The 21881-nt window shown below is 48.4% G+C and overlaps 1 protein-coding gene across 7 annotated transcripts in view; it reads right to left on the bottom strand.

Moving 5' to 3' along the window:
- Nucleotides 1-21881, bottom strand: part of ADGRE5 (adhesion G protein-coupled receptor E5) — a 295974-nt gene that overhangs the window by 40523 nt on the left and 233570 nt on the right. For all 7 annotated transcript variants that reach the window (XM_063931714.1, XM_063931719.1, XM_063931718.1 and 4 more), the window contains 5 exons: nucleotides 9893-10058; nucleotides 7985-8077; nucleotides 4055-4239; nucleotides 1422-1586; nucleotides 1061-1252 (listed from right to left, as the gene is read on the bottom strand). In XM_063931714.1, the coding sequence (XP_063787784.1) occupies nucleotides 1061-1252; nucleotides 1422-1586; nucleotides 4055-4239; nucleotides 7985-8077; nucleotides 9893-10058 (801 nt within the window). The remainder of the gene's footprint in view (nucleotides 1-1060; nucleotides 1253-1421; nucleotides 1587-4054; nucleotides 4240-7984; nucleotides 8078-9892; nucleotides 10059-21881) is intronic.

Here is a 21881-nt window from a genome sequence, read left to right as displayed (position 1 = left end):
ACTTCATAATACAGGTTGAGTATCCCTTGTCCAAAATGCTTGGGACCAGAAGTATTTTGGATATTGTATTTTTCTGTATTTTGGAATAATTGCATACCATAATGAGATATCATGGTGATGGGACCCAAGTCTAAGCACAGAATGCATTTATGTTTCATATACACCTTATACACACACGGCCTGAAGGTCATTTAATAACCAAAGTTTGTGTATATTGAGCCATAAGAAAACAAAGGTTTCACTATCTCACTTTCACTCCAAAAATTCTGTATTTCGGACTATTCCGTATTTCTGAATATTTGGATATGGGATACTCAACCTGTATAATAAAGAAACCAGGATTTAAGCAAAAATCACCATATACCATATATTAATATACAATGCCTGTCACAAACTGACACGAAACGTTCCAAAGAAAAGCTACTGGACGTTTCCGATGGATCAGATTGATATTTGCATATATGAAGAAACAGACAAGGATAGGTTGTCCACTTTCCTCATTGTGTTCCCCTCCTACCACCCCTTGAACAGCAGCAGTAAACAGACATACCTCAGCAGCTGCCCAGCAATAGGCACAATGCATTACTGATTGTGATGATAGGACATAGCCCTGAAATGACAACTGTGAACTACTGTATCTCACCGAAACCTCCGGCAGTCAGGAGGTCTCTATATCTGTTGCAGCTGAAATGTTTGCACTTCATTTTACAATTGCCTTATAGAAAAAAATCTGACAAAAAGATAATAAGGCAGAAGACTTGCATGTGATATAACTAGTACCATTTGCCTAGATGAACCAATCAATTCAATACATTATTATACTGTCTCACAAAATTACCCATCAGTATACTCTGCAACAATAGCAGCATGTTTATACATAGGGGAAGATTTATCAAAGCTTGGCGACAGTTACATAAAGTGGAGAGAGATAAAGTTCCAACCAATGGGCTTCTGTCATTTGTCAAACACGGCCTGTACAATGAAAGAAACTTTATCTCTCTCCTAGCTTTGATACATCTCCCCCACAGTATAGATAAAAGGTTACAGAACTATAGCTTACCTTGCTTTGAACTGCTGTAATGCCAAGCAGAAAGATACAATTGCCAAAAAAGAGGCTGATACACAGGTGTGTGTGGATTGTGTTACGTGTACCACGGAGAGACCGGCAGAAGCAAAACGTGATGATAGACAGTGCAAGACATAAGACTGACAAGGAGAGCCCGAACTTTGTGATGAGAGTCAGTGTCCAACTCTGGGAAGGAAGAGAGAACAGAAGGTTGGTGAGTCAAAAAAGAAACATATTGAAAAATTGGTAAACAGAGATTTTGGATTGATTGCATAATAACGAGAATTGATATGTCAAAATATTGTAGGGTGTTTAAAATAGAAGATAGGGAACACACTCTGTATAAGGTAATTACCTCAAAATCATGCAGAGCCATTAAGACAGCAAAACTGGTCAAGTGAGTGCAGTTGCAGATCACTCCATTTTCATTGGCTGCCAGCTTTGTACAGCCCTCAGAGCTCCAGGCGGACTCACTCACTGACCAGAAGACACAATGCATCCCATTGAAATTTTTCTTTATCTGCAGAGAACACAATATTATTGAGTAGGATTCTAATAGTAGAATCATGCAAATCCTTAGTTTCATAATAAGTAATTTTTTTGATATACTGTCTTTTTATTTGACGTGCCTACTGTATATTTTGTAACCCTATCTTTGTGTACTTTTATGTAGTACTCGTTTTGCTAGCACAGCTCATTCCAAGACTCTTTGGCCTTGCTGATGTTAAAATCCCTTCAGTAGTAATAACATGAATATACTGTACAACCCACACGGCTGCCATCAGGGGGGGACTGCCAGGACTGGATCCCCGGCCCGCCTAGTGGGATGCAGTTAAAATGCCGGGTGTCGGTATCCCGGCGTTCAGGAGGCCGACACCAGAATCCCGATAGCCGCTGAAATACCGACGGCCAGAATCCCGACATCCGCAGGGTAGTCACACACGGTTGGTGGATCCGTGTCATCAACTGAATATAATATGTGGGGAGCGAAGCGAGCTATCAGGCTCAAAGTGGACTCGATGCCTCGCTGACGCGATTCCGACATACGGGATGCCACTGTCGCTATATTGACTGACAGCTAGCATCCCGTCTGCCGGTAAAACATACTGAATCTTTCCCAGCACACACTGCCTGCCAGGTCCAGGGTAATCCATAAGTCTGCTGGGCCAACAGCAGCGCTGACAGGATTTGGATCTCAAACCAGAAGCTATGGCAAGCAGGCACTTCTGGGTGCCGATAGCCAGTACACACTGCTGTGTGCGCTTTTGCCTGCCTGTGACTCAGAATCAGGCTCACTATGTTTAAATACTCCAGAAAAGACACACTCTTCTCAGAGGCATTTGTAGAGAGGAGGAGACCCGTGTGCAGGATCCATCTGGGCCCCCTCCTCGCTAGGCAGCAGCACTGTACAGCTCTGGGCACTAGGGTCCCTAGGAGACACTAGCGCTGTCCCAGAGCCTAAAGTGCAAGCGCAAATAACCGGAAAAATGGTGTGGCAGACATTTTCCCAGAGATTTTCCTACTGTGCATGTGCGAATCACCGGGAAAATGGCGCCACACCATTTTCCCAGTGATTTCTGCAGCGCTGCTGCTGGGCCGCAGTACCGCGGAGGGTAAGTATTTCTATTAATGGGTGCACAAACTGCACCCATTATAAATATGTTGTCTCATTGACAACATATAAGAGTCTACAAAACAAGAAGAAAATGCATTAAATATAAAATGTGCCGCAATAGCTCTTGCATATGAGGAATGTCTTATCAGGTGACCCCCTCCAATCTAATGGTGCCCATACACTTGTGCGATTGAGCACAAAGTGATATCGCGCTTCAATTTCCCTTGAAGCTCCCTGTGCGATAAATCACATCGAACGTGCTTTTTTGTGCATTCGATGCGTATACAATCATGCAATTTATCGCATGCCCCTTGTGACCAGTAATCAGCTGACCTGAAATGGGTGGAGGGGAGTGTCCTGGAAGTGATCTAAATACCTTGCAGATCGCAGTGCGATAAACTGAATGTGGTAAAAACAGCATGCGATCCGATAAATATTAAGTGCAGCACATAATATCTTGAGATGAAAGATTCGACCAGCGTGCCCGCGCATCGCCCACGGGGACACATTCGACATGCATACAATCCTGCGATTTATCGCACCGATGTGGTCGAAATGAAGGGTTGTACCAGATATCTCACAAGTGTATGGCCCCATTACATTCTCCTAACCATCACTTTCCCCACATGCTGCTACTGTGTAAGCTGTGCTCTAGAGTCTCCACCCTCTATAGAGCCTATGATTGCAGGGTTCCAGCTCCATTCCCGTGAGATACGCACTAGTTTTAAAGTGCCAAATAGTTTAAAGCCAAATTATCCATTATATTACTGTGTCCTAGTTATTAGTGGTGTTAGTGATCGTTACCTATCTCTCATTAGGACTGATTGGAAGCAGCGGCATCCGTGTCTGTGTCTTTTGGCAATCGTCCATCTGTGACTTTATGCAGATGCTGCTAAAAATCCCTTCCCTGGTGAACATCTGTGCGTTCTAATGTGCAAGGACTGAATCCCTCACTGCCAGCGTCCGTACACGCTGAAATACCAATTAGATGCCACCATCAGTCACACCATTAAAACTTGCACCAGCCTATGTCAGCTTCTCCGTTAGATTATGGGCTCTGATGTGAGTGGTTGAGTGTCTCTGTATGCCCACCCTTTCATCAGTGACATGCCCATAAGACGAACACATCTACGTGCGTCCCCTAAGCCGTCTCCCTGTCACCACACAAGAATGGCCATTACATTACGGGGACCAAGCGTCTCCTGTGTGCCTCATTCACATCTCTGACTCTGTGCTCACACTATGCAGATGCATGCACTCCACTGAGTCTGGAACAGGCCCATAATCTCCACCATGTTGTTTGTGATGAGTAACGGGTCCACAGTATTATGCCTTCATTAGCTCAGTATAATAGCATGAATGTGAAGTCTTACCTGACTAATGTAATTCAGGTGCAGCAAGATTGGATGATCAGTCGGAATATTGGTTCCAAGGAAGGCAGAGATCACAGGGGAGACAAGCTGAAATGTATGTTTCTCTGAATAGTTCCCTAGAAGTTTTGCCCCTTCCAGAAGGTGAGCGATATTACTGTACTCCACACAGCCCGCCAATCTAACATCTACCGGAGAGATTGCAGAGCGAAGTGACAGAAATAAAAACAGGTAACACTTGCTATCATATTACAAAACTGTCAGCACAAGATGAATAATGTGGAGATAAGACTAATGCCATAAAGAATACACAGTCAGCCTCATACTGTCCTACTCTCCTGGAATGTTCGGAAGAGGGGTGGGCCTCTCCTGCACTCCTCGGAGAGTACACCACCTCTCATAAGTTGCCCACTAGAAAAGTGAGATATGGCAGCTTGATGATGCATTTTGCGGTGAATCTCATCATGTCCATGACCAGGGGTGTAGAGAGCCACGCTGGGCCCTGGAATGGCCTATAAAGTGGGTGTGTCCACATCCAATAAAAATTATTTAATTTGAAAATAGAATAATAGCGGGACGGCCCAGCGTGCTCAACAGGGGGTTGCCATTCTCCGGCAGGGGAGAAGAGGGGGGTGGGGGTGCCGGCCTTCCACCTTGGCCGGCACCATCTTCCCAGTGATATTTGGGAAGATGGCATCTGTGCTCTAGATGGCAAAGACTCTGGCACAGTGACAGAGTCTTTGCTTTCAATGTGCAGCAGTCATCGTCCCAAAGATGTCACTAAAAAGATGGCGCCGGCCATAAGATTAAGTATACTTGAGGGAGGAACAGCGAACCTGGGCCCCCGCCAGGCCCCTCCTGCAGCCCAGGCCCTGGTAATTAGTACCCAACCACCCCACCACCCCTCTCGGTGCAAATGTCCCTGACCTACTGTACACTGCTTTGTGAAGTGCTTCTTGGTAGGTTTGAGCTCTAAATTGAATGCAGCACTAATAATAAATGCAAGACACAAGTCAGGTCCAGTAGAATCTCTAGTAACAGGTTGAAGGGGATGCATGCTATAGGTCCAGTAGGATCTCCCACATGTCTCCACTCAGGCGACTGACATTTTGCCAGGGACATTTTGAGCTGTATACCATGTGGACAGCCAGTCCACAAGAAATACAGCTACAGTCCGTGGCACCCTGTGCAACTGCACAGCTCGCCCGGCCCTAGAAACGGCACTGGCGGAGTTGCACGGGACCTGTTGGCTCTCTCACACCAGGCATCACTTGCTGTGTGGCGTATTGAGGCAAGATATAAGAGAACACATCTGTAACAAGTTCTGCACTTGCACATAATTGTTGAAGTTGTGCTCTTGATTTACTTAAATCAGTTCTACTGTAGATGTAAACTCAGTGACCACTGGTATCACATGCATTTTGTGCACCCAGAAACACCTTGTGATTGGTATTTTAGAGCACTACTTTTAAAAAAAAATGCTCAGAGGAGAACTGCTGCTCCCCTGTGAGCTTGCTGTTGCAGATCCCACTCCTCTGAGCTCTGCACGCAGAAGGGAATGTATGCCGATCAGCCCCAATGACTGTAGAGCTCAGCATCACTGTCAGTCATAGGCTTGTATACATAGGGTCCAGGGTGTATTGGATGAGGTCCTTTGTCCTTGCCAGCAAAATTACTGGTGCTGCCAACATTTTCATGAATGTCAGTGAGTGGGTCTTTGCAGTGCAGTGCAGGGATGGCAACAGAAATCTTGTGGCCCGATACAGTGATATCTCTGGGGCCCCCTCAGATTGTATACTGTATATATATATATATATATTTATATGTAGGAGAAAAAAAAAAGCCCTCAGTTTGTTGCCTTATAATATACTTGAATTCATGTTTTTCTGATTTTCATGTGTGTTCAAATGAATGATCCTCCAAAGTGTGGTGTTCTACACACGGTGTTTACCTGTAAGTATATCCTTAAACTAAATATACACCTGAAAAAATGGGCAAAAGGCCTAATTAAACTTACAGGTAAACACCGTGTATAGAACCCCACACTTTGGAGGATCATTCATTTATACACACATGAAAATCAGAAATATATAATATAAGGTATAATATAAGACAACACACTGAGCGCTTTTGGGGTTTTTCTGTATAAATTGTTCTTGGGGGCCCACTAACAGGGGCTCTCTCCAAACTGCTGCTGGTGGTCTGTGCGCAAGTTTAAGACATTTCCTGTACTTATCTCTCTCTCTCTCTCTCTCTCTCTCTATATATATATAGATATAGATATATATATAGATCAGGCTTTTTCAACCAGTGTGCCGTGGCACACTAGTGTGCCGCGACCAGTTGCAAGGTGTGCCGTGGAGTGAACTGTTGGCCCAGGCTCTTCTTAGAGGATCAGTCGTGCTCCGGCCGTGACCTATGCCTTGAAAACGGTGTGATATCATAGGTCACGGCTGCCACGTCTCACCACCCAGCCAGCCCACCTGCCTGCATACACATCTTCCAATTCCCGCCTGCATACACAGCTTTCCTTGCCCACCCACATCCACACCTGCCCGACCGCCCACTGCTCAGTATTCCCAGCACTCCACTATGAACAACCCCCTCCACTGAGGGATAGGGAGGAGGACAGCTGTGGGGGACAATAGGATTTCAATAGAATTTATGTGGGGAGAATAAGAATTTATGGGTGGAACAATGTGAATAATTCATGTGTAGAGCAATAGGATTTATGTAGGGAGCAACATGATTTATGTGGGGAGCAATGTGATTGATTGTGTAGGCCAATGTATGTGTGAATTTTTTTTTTTACTGTGAGGGCCAATGTGTGTGTGTGTTTTTTTTCTGTGGGGAACGGATGGTGTGCCTTGGCAATTTTAAAATATTGTTCGGTGTGCCGCGAGTAAAAAAAGGTTGAAAATCACTGATATAGATATATATATATAGATATAAATAGACAGATACATTATTTTATAGCGCAGCAAATTCTGTTGCGCGTATATATATATATATATATATATATCATGACTCCATGCTGCAATCCCAGCTCTTCCACCCCATCCCAAAGCCCTGTATCCCCTCACCAATCCACTCTTACCTAGGGAGAGACTCTCCTGCGCTGCACTCCACAGTACCCAGACACCGCACAGCAGGTACCATGTGGCAGAAGCTGGTGCAGAGGACAGGAATCCAGGCCAGCAGAGCTGCTGCCATGTCCCGTAACTGCCTGCAACAGAGCTGGGCCCAGAAGAGTGGGTGCACACTCCTGCCATACAGTCACTGTGTGTGAGAGGCTCCTGTCACTCTGAAGCTGCGGCCTCACTGCCTGCAGCTCACTGTACTATTTGGACAAGACGGCCCACAAGCCTGCCGTGCACTAAGGGGCATATACTTGAGGCCCCACTGATCCCTGGGGCCCTGTACAGGTATCCCCTTTGACCCCCCCCTGTCGGCCGGCACTGGGGGGGGGGGGGGGGGGGGGGGGGGGGTCAGGGCATGGGCGGGCCAGCAGCAGGGAATCAGTTCTCTTCTGCAGAACTGATTCTCTGTTTTTAACAGCGGAGATGCAGCGGGAGTGCACAGTCAGACGGGATGCAACCATGTCAGAGAAAGCCCATCTGGTAGCGGTTGCGTAGCATGTGACTGTGCCAGTAAAGTGGTTTATGTCCTCAGCATGAGCCCCTTATTCAGTTTATGGTGTGTATTGGCCATATATTTTACTGACACAATGCATATGTGATGGTGGAAAGGGGGATATTCTTTTGGGGTTGCATATTCTGTAGTGTTGTGTTATCTGTAGAGATGCCATTTACACTAACATGTCACTCAACTCTTATTTCATAATTGCCAACTAGTAAAACTGTCCCTGAAAAATGCAGTGCAGCGCGCAGTATAAATGCGTCTTACTAAAAGGAGAGAATTACAGCTATTTACCTGCGTTCTCAGAGGACTTCACAGTTACGGTGCTCTTGATGCCCTGCAGTAAGAGAGACTCGTTCTTTGAAGTGCTCCTCAATGTTCTGATATCTGCAAGGACGTGGGTTGCAGTTATGATTGCCAGATTAACCACTTATAACAGAAGACATAATATACACACTGCAAATCACTAAATCAGGTGTGCTATGTGCCAACAGTAAGATGCAGTTAGGGGGTAGATGTATGTAGTGACGATATGGGGGGACTGGTATCAGTGCATGTTATGTGTGCTGATACTGCTGCCCCCCCTCACCCCCCCATGTATTAATGCAGCTACGCGCCCCTACCAATATCGGCACTGATATCCTTTAGATAGCAGGCCAAAATGCAGGGCAATATAAGAATGGTCAAAGGTACTGACCGTTCTGGCACCTGCAGCAATTGATTTCTGATAGCTAAAGGCCAGTACTCACGGCCCGATTTGGGAGAGATGTGTGCTGAGCGAACCGCTCAGCACACATCTCTCCCGGCGCTCAGCACAGCGCGATCTGTGCTGAGCGTGCGGAGGGAGACGGGGGGGGGGGGGCGCTCGTTTCACCCAGCGGGTGAAGTGAGCGACCCGCTAGATTGGCCTGCATGCAGGCCAATCTAGCAGCAGCGATAGCGATGTGCGGGGCCGCGCATCGCTATCGCTGAGGGGGCTACACACGGAGCGATGTTGCTGAAAATCTAAGCAATCTAGTCAGATTGCTTAGATTATCGCTCCGTGTGTACCCCCCTTAACAGCTGCAGGTGTCATTGCTCATACACCACAGCAGGAACAGCGCAGTCCCTTCTGTGGTGGCTGCCAGCTCCGGGCTGCATGTGAGACCTCAAGATAGAAGCGAGATCTCGCACATGTGCACTTGAGCCAACCAAGCAGGTAGACACAGCACACCAGCACTAGGCGGATGTGCTGTGGTGCTCACAGGTATCGCTGGAGGAGGAGGTTTTCACTCCCCCGCTCCGGCAAACAAGATGTTTATACATCTCTTTGGTATAACTTTCTGCTTTGCTTCAGCAAACTCCAAAAGTTGGAACTGTCCCCTTTTGGTAGACACTGGCAGCTTGTCTCTACTATGCCCAGAACCAGAGATACAGATGGAGCCGCACTCATCTAGTGTGACTCCATCGCATACGTGCACTCTCGGCATGAATAGGCGATCCATCCGCCTAGCCCTGCCGGGAGTGCACAGAGATGCTCTCCCATGTTAGTGAATGGGGCGCGTCTCCGTCATGGACGCGCGTGCACCCCAGATGGAGATGCTTCTCGGCAATAGGCGAGCTCGATTAATTAGCGTGGGTCCATCTCTATCAGCCTTCCAGCAGCTGGTCCCTGCTCCAGCTCCACACACCTGGAATACAGTTTTATATTTTCATCGGTGGATTGCCCTGGATTCTGAGCTCTGCTCTCCAGCACTTCCTGAAAGGTGGAACTCTCCAGTTTTTTAACCCATTAAAAGCTAAGAAATCTATTTCCAGGAATTGGAGATATTGGCTGTCAAGCAAGCTGCCCTCCCACTGGAAAATTACGAATATTTAACCCACTCCACTGTGCAGTAAGGGAGGGTTAGGCACCACCGGGGAGAGTTAGGGTTAGGCTGCGGGGAAGGGGGGGGGGGGGGTTAGGATAAGGCTGCTGGAAAGGAGTGTTAGGGTGGTAGATGGGGAGGGTTAGAACTCTTATCAGCAAGGTGTTGGGATTCTGCACATCGGGATGCTTCTGACTGCCGGCATCCAAAGCCCCAGGATCCCAATACCATCCCGTAAGGACAACCATGTAAATCGGTACTTTGCAACAATGGGTGAAGGTGCAACCGCACCCGAATGGAGCCCAATATGCCTAACGCTCCAGAAAAACACACAGCACACTGTCAGCGGACTCACTAATATCTACGTTCTTGTTGGACTGTGGTAGGTTAATCTGTGGTATGATAGCCAAGTTCTGTACAGTGTCCTCCACATACTGCAGCAGGAGTCCGACATTCTGTAATCTTTCCTCAATGGTGCTGTAGTTGAATGCAGAGATCAGATCATCCAAGTCGTCCAAGAGCTTTTAGGTACAAAGCGGATGACACAAGTAAAACAGGTTATTCACATATCCACAACCATGGGCTAAGTACAACAGCTCTGACGTTTAGGGCTAAATGTAGTAGGGTGCAAATTTGTTTGCAAGAACAAACACACACCTATTCGCTGCAAGTTGGGTGTGAGTTTGCCCTGCAACTCACATTATGTAATAGCCTGCGAATTTGCAAGTCTGAGGCTATAAGAAGTGCGAGTTCATGTTAGGTTATTGCAGGTAAACTCGCAACTTGTTATGCAAGTTTATTACAAGATCCGTGGTGGCTTCTATCTGTAAAAGTTCTCAAAGAGTTAAAAAACAGAAAAAAACTGTGGTGCCCGGTGCTGGCCCTAAAAATGGGTGTGGTATAGCTCATAGACAGTTATTATTATCAGACACTATATGGTCGACAGTCAAAAGTCAGACAGGGTCAAAAGTCAGACACAAAAAAAATAGATATTTTTTTTGTTTTTAAACCTTTTTAACCCAAATTTTGTGACATTCGTCCGCTCGCCACGCTTCAGGCTCGGTGTCTCGCTTCGCTCGCCACAACTTTACTAAAGGGTAATAGTTTGTGACATGGAGAGTAAATGAGGCAAAAGTTATAAAAATCCCAGAAAAAATAAGAATTTACTCACCGGTAATTCTATTTCTCGTAGTCCGTAGTGGATGCTGGGAACTCCGTAAGGACCATGGGGAATAGACGGGCTCCGCAGGAGACTGGGCACTCTAAAAGAAAGATTAGGTACTATCTGGTGTGCACTGGCTCCTCCCTCTATGCCCCTCCTCCAGACCTCAGTTAGGGAAACTGTGCCCGGAAGAGCTGACACAACAAGGAAAGGATTTGGAATCCAGGGTAAGACTCATACCAGCCACACCAATCACACTATACAACTTGTGATAACCATACCCAGTTAACAGTATGAACAACAACTGAGCCTCCATGTACGGATGGCTCATAACAATAACCCTTTAGTGAAGCAATAACTATATACATCTATTGCAGAGAGTCCGCACTTGGGACGGGCGCCCAGCATCCACTACGGACTACGAGAAATAGAATTACCGGTGAGTAAATTCTTATTTTCTCTGACGTCCTAGTGGATGCTGGGAACTCCGTAAGGACCATGGGGATTATACCAAAGCTCCCAAACGGGCGGGAGAGTGCGGATGACTCTGCAGCACCGAATGAGCAAACTCAAGGTCCTCCTCAGCCAGGGTATCAAACTTGTAGAATTTTGCAAATGTGTTTGAACCCGACCAAGTAGCAGCTCGGCAAAGTTGTAATGCCGAGACCCCTCGGGCAGCCGCCCAAGAAGAGCCCACCTTCCTTGTGGAATGGGCCTTCGCCGATTTTGGATGCAGCAATCCAGCCGTAGAATTAGCCTGCTGAATCGTGCTACAGATCCAGCGAGCAATAGTTTGCTTTGAAGCAGGAGCACCCAGCTTGTTGGGTGCATGCAGGATAAATAGCGAGTCAGTTTTCCTGACTCCAGCCGTCCTGGAAACATACATTTTCAAGGCCCGGACTACGTCCAGCAACTTGGAATCCTCCAAGTCCCGAGTAGCCGCAGGCACCACAATAGGTTGGTTCAAATGAAACGCTGATACCACCTTTGGGAGAAATTGGGGACAAGTCCTCAATTCTGCCCTGTCCATATGGAAGATCAGATATGGGCTTTTTTTTTTTTTTTTATTGTTTATTTAAGTTTTCAGGTTATAAAGGGTTACAACGACCCCCCACCACACGTGGGGTAAGCCTTTTCGTTAAACAATAAAATACTAAGAGCAGAAATATAACCACGGAAAACAGCGGTAAAGTATACATCTGGAGTTACAACAGCAGTTCAACCGAATGGGAACCAAACATTAAACTCGTGACTATAGCAGTAGATAGAAGAAGACTACAGACAAGGTAAGATGAGAGAGAGGAAAAGAAAGGAAAGACGGGGGGGGGGGGGGGGGTATAGAGTAGGGGGAGAAAAGATAGGGTTAGAGGGAACCGCTGGCGCGCCCCCAGACGCCACAATCCCCGCTCAAAGCGCTAGCGTAAGATGGAAGGTAACCTTTGAGGAACACGGAAAGGGAACACTAGGGGTAGAATCCAATCTACTCGACAGAACCGGAAACTACAGAAATCATAGTAGCAGAGCCATCGAGCCCCCAGAGGAGCGTATTCTATTTGCGGGAGCCTGAGAGGCGAACCATAGTTCCCAGATCCTAGGAAACTGGAAAGATCTATTATGAAGGTATGCAGTGATTTTTTCCATGCTTGCGAAGAACCATACTTTATCGATGACCTGTTTGATAGGGGGGGGGCCTCTCTCTGTTTCCATTGGAGAGCAATTGAGCACCTGGCCGCGTTTAAGATCTGTGTCAGTAATTTACCGGCTTGTGGAGGAACGTTAACAATGGGGAGGCCTAGTAGAAAAGACCAAGGGTCTTTGCATATTTGGGTCTGGAGCACTGTACTCATCAGGTTTGCGACTGAGTCCCAAAATAGCATGATCTTAGGGCACGTCCACCAGATGTGGAGGAAAGAGCCATGACCACCGCATCCTCTCCAGCACATGGGTGAAGAGGAGGGAAACATTTTGTGAAGTCTAGAGGGGACAAAATACCACCTATATAATATTTTGTAGGCGTTTTCCTTTACTAGGGTTGAAATGGAGGATTTTGCGGCCGCCGTGAAGACATCCGACCATTCATAGTCGTCAGGCAGCGGTCCTAGATCCCGTTCCCATTGGAGCACAAAGGCCGGGGGTCGCCGACTGGCCCCATGTCTGGAGAAGGAAGTACAGTAGGGAAATGATTCCGCGGACAAGCGGTTCGTGATAGCAATAGGACTCCAGGGTGGATAAAGGTTGGAACGGGGATGAGTTCGATAAAGAGGAAATAAAATGTCTTAATTGGAAATAGGTAAAAGGATTCGCTTCCGGGAAGTTATATTTTGACATGATCTCCGGTAGAGGTGTACAGGCACCCTCGTGTAGTACGTCCAGAACAAAGCGGATATTCCTCTCCAACCATGGGCGGGAGCGGGCCAGAGAATGACCCGGAGCGAAAGAAGGGTTATCCCACAAGGGGGTAAGCACAGAGGGGGATGACAGCAGGTGAAAGTGACGAGTGCAGTAGTCCCAGAGCTGACAAGTAAATTCCAGCACAGGGTGCAGTTGCAAATGAGGAGATCTAGCTCTAGAGGGGGATAAGAGTAAGGACGACAAGATGGGGTGTGACTGAGCGCCGTTTCCAACTGGAGCCAACGAATGGACTGGGTAGGGGCGAACCATGCCACCGCTTGGCTAAGATGAGTGGCCAGATAGTAAAGGCGGATATCTGGGAAACCCCTGCCCCCATCCTCCACTGGTTTGCGTAAAGTAGAGAAACCTATCCTAGGGACCCTATTTCTCCACACAAAGCGGAGCAACCAATAGTGGATCTGTGTCAAGACAGAGTCCGGGACTTTCACTGGTAGCGTCTGAAACAGATAAAGTAAGCGGGGGATAATGTTCATTTTCAGAGCTACTATACGACCCAACCAGGAGATAATCAAAGATTGCCATTTATGAAGATCAGCCATAAGGTTATTAAGCAACGGCGGGAAGTTCTCCTTATACAGGTCTCCGTAGCGGCGCGTGATAAAGATCCCCAGGTATCGGATTTTAGACGCGCACCAGGAGAATTTAAAGTTGGTTTGCATGCGGGACAGTTGGGGAGGGGGAATGTGGAAGGGAAGAGCTTCCGTTTTAGACCAATTGACTTTATAACACGAAACATGTCCGTAGTCAGACAGGAGGTTAAAAACGTTTGGCAGAGAGGTGTGTGGTGAGGAAAGCGAGAGGAGGACATCATCTGCGAATAGGGAAATCTTGCAAACAGAGCCCCCCACCTCCAGTCCCCCGATGTCGGTCGAGGCTCGGATACGGGCTGCTAATGGTTCAATTACTAATGCAAAGATCAGGGGCGAGAGTGGGCAGCCCTGTCTGGTGCCATTGGAGATATCCAGAGGGTCCAACTGCACTCCGTTCACGGAAACCCTGGCGGAGGGGTTCGAGTACAAGGCCTGGATCCCCGTGAGGAATTCCCCCTGAAAACCAAAGTGAGCAAGAGTTTCAAACATAAAGGGCCAGCCTATCCTGTCAAACGCTTTCTCTGCATCCAGAGAAAGCAAAGGAGCAGGGGTATGTGTGAGGTTGATATAGTGAGCCAGGCTAACAACCCGCCTCGTGTTGTCTCGGGCTTGGCGGCCGGGGATAAATCCTATCTGGTCATTATGGATAAGGTGGGGCAGGACGCTGTTCAATTGGAGAGCAAGGATTTTCGCGTAAATCTTAATATCCGAATTAAGTAGTGAGATAGGTCTATAGTTAGCGCAATTGGATGTATCCTTGCCATCCTTGGGGATGACTATGATCTTAGCCTCCAGAGTAGACTTGGAGAAAGAGGCTCCCTGTAAAACAGCATTGAAGAGGGTTGAAAGGTGGGGCGCCAACTGGGGGAGAAAAGTTTTGTAATAGGCGGCCGAAAAGCCGTCCGGGCCTGGAGCCTTGTTAAGTTTTAAGGATTTAACGACGGTGGCAATTTCTTCGTCGGAGATCTTTACATTCAGTTCTGCTGAGACCGATGGGCTCAGACAGGGCAAATGGCAGTGGGACAGAAAAGTGTGAATAGCTGCATGAAAGTCCGGGCTCGATTGAGTGGGCCCATGAGCATTGTACAATTTCTCGTAGATGCAAGAGAAAGTCTCGGTGATACGCTTGGGATCACCCGTTTTCTTACCAGGGGAAGACTGGATAGATAAAACGTTATTCCTTGCCAATCTAGTCCGAAGCCTAGAGGCTAGTAGACGATCAGCCTTATCCCCTTTTTCGTAAAAGGACTGGTTGAGCCATTTCAAGCTAGTTTCTACCTTAGCCGTCAGGAGCATGTTTAATTCTCCCCTGGCTGAGGACAAGGAAGAGAGATCTGCTGCGGACCCTGACTTTTTGTGTTTCAGTGAAAGGGAAGCGACCAAGTCCGAGAGCTCCCGGATATGTTTGGTTCTGGCCCTCTTGTTATGAGAGGAGGCACTGATCAGGTATCCGCGTATTACCGCCTTATGGGCGTCCCACGATAACATAGGAGAAACAGACGGAGATGTGTTTGTATCAAAGTAATGGGATATTTCGGCGACTATGTGAGCTTTCATTTGGGGATTAAGAAGGAGTCTGTCATTCAACCTCCACGCAGGGTGGCGAGCGGGAGGATGCGGACCCAGGACATCCACAGTGACCGGGCCATGGTCTGACCACGTACTAGGGTGAATGGAGGCGTCAAGGATACACTGGGCAGGCTCTGTACTCAAAAAAATCATATCCAGTCTTGTGTAAACATCATATATAGGGGAATAGTAAGTGTAGTCCTTAGCATTTGACTCCTTCACTCTCCACGCATCGAAGAGAAGGTGTCGTGATAACAAGAGATTCAAAGCAGTTGCGTTATGCGCATGAGAGGTGCGCATAGATCTGGGCAGAGGCCTGGATCTATCCAGTGCACTATCCAGGGTCACGTTAAAATCCCCCCCCAAGACCACATTACCACGCCTGTGCAGGGCCAATAGACTATTTAGGGAGTGAAAGAAAGGGGCCTGTAGTTGGTTGGGAGCATATATATTCAGGAATGTATAGGGGGTCCCATTTAACAACCCCACTAACAGGAGGTATCTACCCTCAGGGTCCCTCAGTACATCGGACGGGATGAAGTCCAGCTGGTTAGCAAAGAGTATAGAGACCCCCTTCTTCTTGTGCATGGGATCACAAGCATGGAAAGTGTGTGGGAAGGGTTTAGACCTAAGTTCAGGATGTGACTTGCCCGAGAAGTGGGTTTCCTGTAGAAATATGATATCGCCTCTGAGTTGTTTAAGGGACTGAAATAAGAGAGAGCGTTTGCGTGGGCTGTTCAAACCTTTCGTGTTCAGGGAAACTATTCTAAGAGCCATGGAATAGAAGTGGAGAACTGTCCATGTGGAAGCGCACCAGCGGGATCCCAGAAGAGAAGGGGAGCAAAGAAGGAAAGAAGACCAGAGAAAGAAGAGGAGAAAGGGTAGGAGAACAAAAGAAGAACAGGCATATATCAGTACCAGTAACTAGAAAACAGAGAAGATCTATTCTCACTAGTCGGACCCAAGGAGGAAATAGACCCGCGGGTCCAGTTCGTCCGACGTCGACCTTGGAGGTCGAGTGGGGGATGGGTGAACCCAGCCGCTCGGAGAGGAGACCCGGGGCCCGTGTGTGGACAAAATCAATTAAGTGTACGTATTGTATTTAGTAAGCAAAAGGAGCTATAGGGGGAGGGAAGAGGAGGGGAGGGAGGAAAACAAATCTACAGGAACAGAGAGGGAACAAGGTGTGGTGACCAAATAGCCACAGTAGTAACACTATAACTTGTTAGAAACACGAAGAGGAGGGTGTGACCCCATCGGGCCACCCGGGGCCGGAGCCCCCGCGGCCAGCCGCGGAAAACCCCTGCCCCGGAGGCCCGAACAGGCCCACCCACCCCAGATTTACTAAGGCAATAAACGATAAACATTAGCCCAACAGAGGACTCTGCACAGTATGGGAATCTTGACGTATGGCAGAGAGATCCCCTGAGGTCCATAGAGAACATGTGCAGACATGGAGTTAGTACAGGGATCGCCACATCTGTAGAATCATGTATCCGGAGAGGCATGGGAAGCAGATCCAACGGTGTTCCAATTCGAGGATGGGGCTATGAGGGAAGGGGAGGTGTTGACTGGGGGAGGACGCTGTGAGGTGGTTGGAGGGCCGGAGATGTTCAAATGGCGAAGTAGATGGAGGGCCTCATCGGGGGATCTAGCAGATAGGATTTTGCCGTCCGCCCTGACTTGGAGGGCAAAGGGAAAGCCCCACCTATATCTGACGTTGTTGTCTCTCAGGGTTTTGGTTATATCCTTTAGTTCCCTTCTCTGTTCAACGTAACCGGCGACAAGTCCTGAAATATTAGGAGATCTGAGCCTTCGAAAGAGATGATTGGCGTCCTCCGGGCTTTAGCATAGATTTGATCTTTGACAGCAAAGTAGTGGAAACGTAGAATTACATCTCTTGGCGTTTTAGCGTCTTGAGATCTAGGTCGAAGGGCCCTGTGAGCTCTATCTAGAAGTAGCATACCGTCGGGAACGGAGGGAGCAAGTGAGCGGAAAAGGCGGAGAAGGTAATCCGTGAGGTGGGTTTGTTCCACCGTCTCGGGGACATTACGGAGTCTAAGATTGTTCCGACGACCTCTGTTATCCAGGTCTTCTTGTTTATCCGCTAATAGCATAACATCTGTACGCATTTGCGTCATCTCCTGTTCTGATTCTTGTTGGAAGGCGATGAGCTCCTCTTGTTTCCTTTCAATGGCATCAACTCTGGAGCCTAGGCTGTCCACATCTGTCTTCAGCCCAGATATAGCCTCCTGCACCTCCGCACGGATTGATTTTTTAATGTTGCGCATTTCGGACAGGAGAAGAGCTACGTCAGATATGGGCTTTTACATGACAAAGCCGCCAATTCTGACACACGCCTAGCCGAAGCTAAGGCCAACAACATGACCACCTTCCACGTGAGATACTTTAGCTCCACGGTCTTAAGTGGCTCAAACCAGTGTGATTTTAGGAAATCCAACACAACGTTAAGATCCCAAGGTGCCACTGGAGGCACAAAAGGGGGCTGAATATGCAGCACTCCCTTAACAAACGTCTGAACTTCAGGCAGTGAAGCCAGTTCTTTTTGAAAGAAAATAGATAGGGCCGAAATCTGGACCTTTATGGATCCTAATTTTAGGCCCATAGACACTCCTGACTGTAAGAAGTGCAGGAATCAACCCAGCTGGAATTCCTCTGTAGGGGCCTTCATGGCCTCACACCAAGCAACATATTTTCGCCATATTCGGTGATAATGTTTTGCTGTCACGTCTTTCCTAGCCTTTATCAGCGTAGGAATGACTTCATCTGGAATGCCCTTTTCCGCTAGGATCCGGCGTTCAACCGCCATGCCGTCAAACGCAGCCGCGGTAAGTCTTGGAACAGACAGGGCCCCTGTTGTAACAGGTCCTGTCTGAGAGGCAGAGGCCATGGGTCCTCTGAGATCATTTCTTGTAGTTCTGGGTACCAAGTTCTTCTTGGCCAATCCGGAACGATGAGTATAGTTCTTACTCCTCTCTTTCTTACTATCCTCAGTACCTTGGGTATGAGAGGAAGAGGAGGGAACACATAAACCGACTGGTACACCCACGGTGTTACTAGTGCGTCCACAGCTACCGCCTGAGGGTCCCTTGACCTGGCGCAATATTTTTTTAGTTTTTTGTTGAGGCGGGACGCCATCATGTCCACCAGTGGCAGTTCCCAGTGATTTACAATCTGTGTGAAGACTTCCTGATGAAGTCCCCACTCTCCCGGGTGGAGGTCGTGCCTGCTGAGGAAGTCTGCTTCCCAGTTGTCCACTCCCGGGATGAACACTGCTGACAGTGCTAGCACGTGATTCTCCGCCCATCGAAGAATCCTTGTGGCTTCTGCCATTGCCATCCTGCTTCTCGTGCCGCCCTGGCGGTTTACATGGGCAACCGCCGTGATGTTGTCTGACTGAATCAGTACAGGTTGGTTTTGAAGCAGGGGCTCTGCTTGACTCAGGGCGTTGTAAATGGCCCTTAGTTCCAGTATATTTATGTGTAGTGAAGTCTCCAGACTTGACCACTGTCCTTGGAAGTTTCTTCCCTGAGTGACTGCCCCCCATCCTCGGAGGCTTGCATCCGTGGTCACCAGGACCCAGTCCTGTATGCCGAACCTGCGGCCCTCGAGAAGATGAGCACTCTGCAGCCACCACAGCAGAGACACCCTGGCCCTTGGGGACAGGTGATCAACCGATGCATCTGAAGATGCGATCCGGACCATTTGTCCAACAGATTCCACTGAAAGATCCTTGCATGGAACCTGCCGAAGGGAATTGCTTCGTAAGAAGCCATCATCTTTCCCAGGACTCGCGTGCAGTGATGCACCGATACCTGTTTTGGTTTCAGGAGGTCCCTGACCAGAGATGACAATTCCTGGGCCTTCTCCACCGGGAGATTCACCTTCTTCTGTTCTGTGTCCAGAATCATGCCCAGGAAAAGAAGACGCGTCGCAGGAATCAGCTGCAACTTTGGGATATTCAGAATCCAGCCGTGCTGTTGCAACACTTCCTGAGAAAGTGCTACGCTGAGCAACAACTGCTCTCTGGACCTCACCTTTATGAGGAGATCGTCCAAGTACGGGATAATTAGAACTCCCTTCTTCCGAAGGAGTATCATCATTTCGGCCATTACCTTGGTAAATATTCTCGGTGCCGTGGAGAGACCAAACGGCAACGTCTGGAATTGGTAATGACAGTCTTGTACCACAAACCTGAGGTATTCCTGGTGAGGTGGGTAAATTGGGACATGCAAGTAAGCATCTTTTATGTCCAGCGACACCATAAAATCCCCCTCTTCCAGGCTTGCAATGACCGCTCTGAGCGATTCCATTTTGAACTTGAACTTCTTTATATAAGTGTTCAAGGATTTTAAATTCAGGATGGGTCTCACCGAACCGTCCGGTTTCGGTACCACAAACATTGTGGAATAGTAACCCCTGCCCTGTTGAAGGAGGGGGACCTTGATTATCACCTGTTGGAGGTACAGCTTGTGAATTGCTGCCAGTACTACCTCCCTTTCCCTGGGAGCAGCTGGCAAGGCTGATTTGAGGTAACGGCGAGGGGGAGTCGCCTCGAACTCCAGCCTGTATCCCTGAGATACAATTTGTACAGCCCAGAGATCCACTTGTGAGCGAACCCACTGGTTGCTGAAGTTTCGGAGACGCGCCCCCACCGCACCTGGCTCCGCCTGTGGAGCCCCAACGTCATGCGGTGGACTTAGTGGAAGCAGGGGAGGATTTTTGTTCCTGGGAACTGGCAGTCTGGTGCAGTTTCTTTCCTCTACCCTTGCCTCTGGCCAGAAAGTATGCTCCTCTGACCCGCTTGCCTTTCTGAGGCCGAAAGGACTGCATTTGATAATACGGTGCTTTCTTAGGCTGTGAGGGAACCTGAGGTAAAAAAGTCGACTTCCCAGCAGTTGCTGTGGATACGAGGTCCGAGAGACCGTCCCCAAACAATTCCTCACCCTTATAAGTCAAAACCTCCATGTGTTTTTTAGAATCAGCATCACCTGTCCACTGCCGAGTCCATAATACTCTCCTGGCAGAAATGGACATTGCATTAATTTTAGATGCCAGCAGGCAAATGTCCCTCTGTGCATCCCGCATATACAAGACGACGTCTTTTATATGTTCGATGGTTAGCAAAATAGTATCCCTGTCGAGGGAATCAATGTTGTCTGACAGGGTATCAGTCCATGCTGCTGCAGCATTACACATCCAGGCTGAAGCAATAGCAGGTCTCAGTAAAGTACCAGAGTGTGTATACACAGACTTCAGGATAGCTTCCTGCTTTCTATCCGCAGGATCCTTAAGGGCGGCCGTATCCTGAGACGGCAGTGCCACCCTTTTAGATAAGCGTGTTAGCGCCTTGTCCACCCTAGGGGATGTTTCCCAACGTAACCTATCCGTTGGCGGGAAAGGGTACGCCATCAGTAACCTCTTAGAAATTACTAGTTTCTTATCAGGGGAACTCCACGCTTCTTCACACAACTCATTTAATTCATCAGATGGGGGAAAAGTCACTGGCTGCTTTTTCTCCCCAAACATAATACCCCTCACGGTGGTAACCGGGTTAATATCAGAAATGTGCAATACATCTTTCATTGCAGTAATCATGCATCGGATTGCTTTTGTAGACTGTACATTTGTCTCATCCTCATCTACACTGGAGTCAGACTCTGTGTCGACATCTGTGTCTACCATCAGAGCTAGCGGGCGTTTATGAGCCCCTGACGGCTTCTGAGTCGCCTGGGCAGGCGCGGGCTGAGACCCCGGCTGTCCCAAGGCTGCTGCGTCATCAAACCTTTTATGTAAGGAGTTGACACTGTCGGTTAAGCCCTTCCACATATCCATCCAATCAGGTGTCGGCCCCGTCGGGGGCGACACCACACTTCTCTGCCTCTGCTCCGCCTCCACGTAACCCTCCTCATCAAACATGTCAACACAGCCGTACCGACCCACCGCACACACACAGGGAATGCTCAGACTGAGGACAGGACCCCACAAAGTCCTTTGGGGAGACAGGGAGAGAGTATGCCAGCACACACCACAGCGCTATATAACACAGGGATGTACACTATAATAAGTGATTTTTCCCAATAGCTGCTTACTTATCTTATTTGCGCCTAAATATAAGTGCCCCCCCTCTCTTTTTTACCCTTCTTGTATCCAGATACTGCAGGGGAGAGCCTGGGGAGCTGCTTCCAGCGGAACTGTGAAGGGAAAATGGCGCTGGTGTGCTGAGGAAGAAGGCCCCGCCCCCTCAGCGGCGGGCTTCTGTCCCGCGTTTTGTGAGACTTAATGGCGGGGATTTGCACACATATACAGTGACAGACTGTATTATGTGTATAATTTGTGCCAAAAGGTAATATAATTGCTGCCCAGGGCGCCCCCCCCCCCCCCCCCCCAGCGCCCTGCACCCTACAGTGACCGGAGTGTGTGGTGTGCTGTGGGAGCAATGGCGCACAGCTGCAGTGCTGTGCGCTACCTTAATGAAGACAGGAGTCTTCAGCCGCCGTTTTCGTCCTTTCTTCTGTCTTCTGGCTCTGCAAGGGGGACGGCGGCGCGGCTCCGGACGATCGAGGTCAGGCCCTGTGTTCGAACCCTCT

Source organism: Pseudophryne corroboree, chromosome 6, assembly GCF_028390025.1.
Source record: "Pseudophryne corroboree isolate aPseCor3 chromosome 6, aPseCor3.hap2, whole genome shotgun sequence".
Taxonomy (NCBI): domain Eukaryota; kingdom Metazoa; phylum Chordata; class Amphibia; order Anura; family Myobatrachidae; genus Pseudophryne; species Pseudophryne corroboree.
This window is presented reverse-complemented; position numbering and strand designations above follow the sequence as displayed.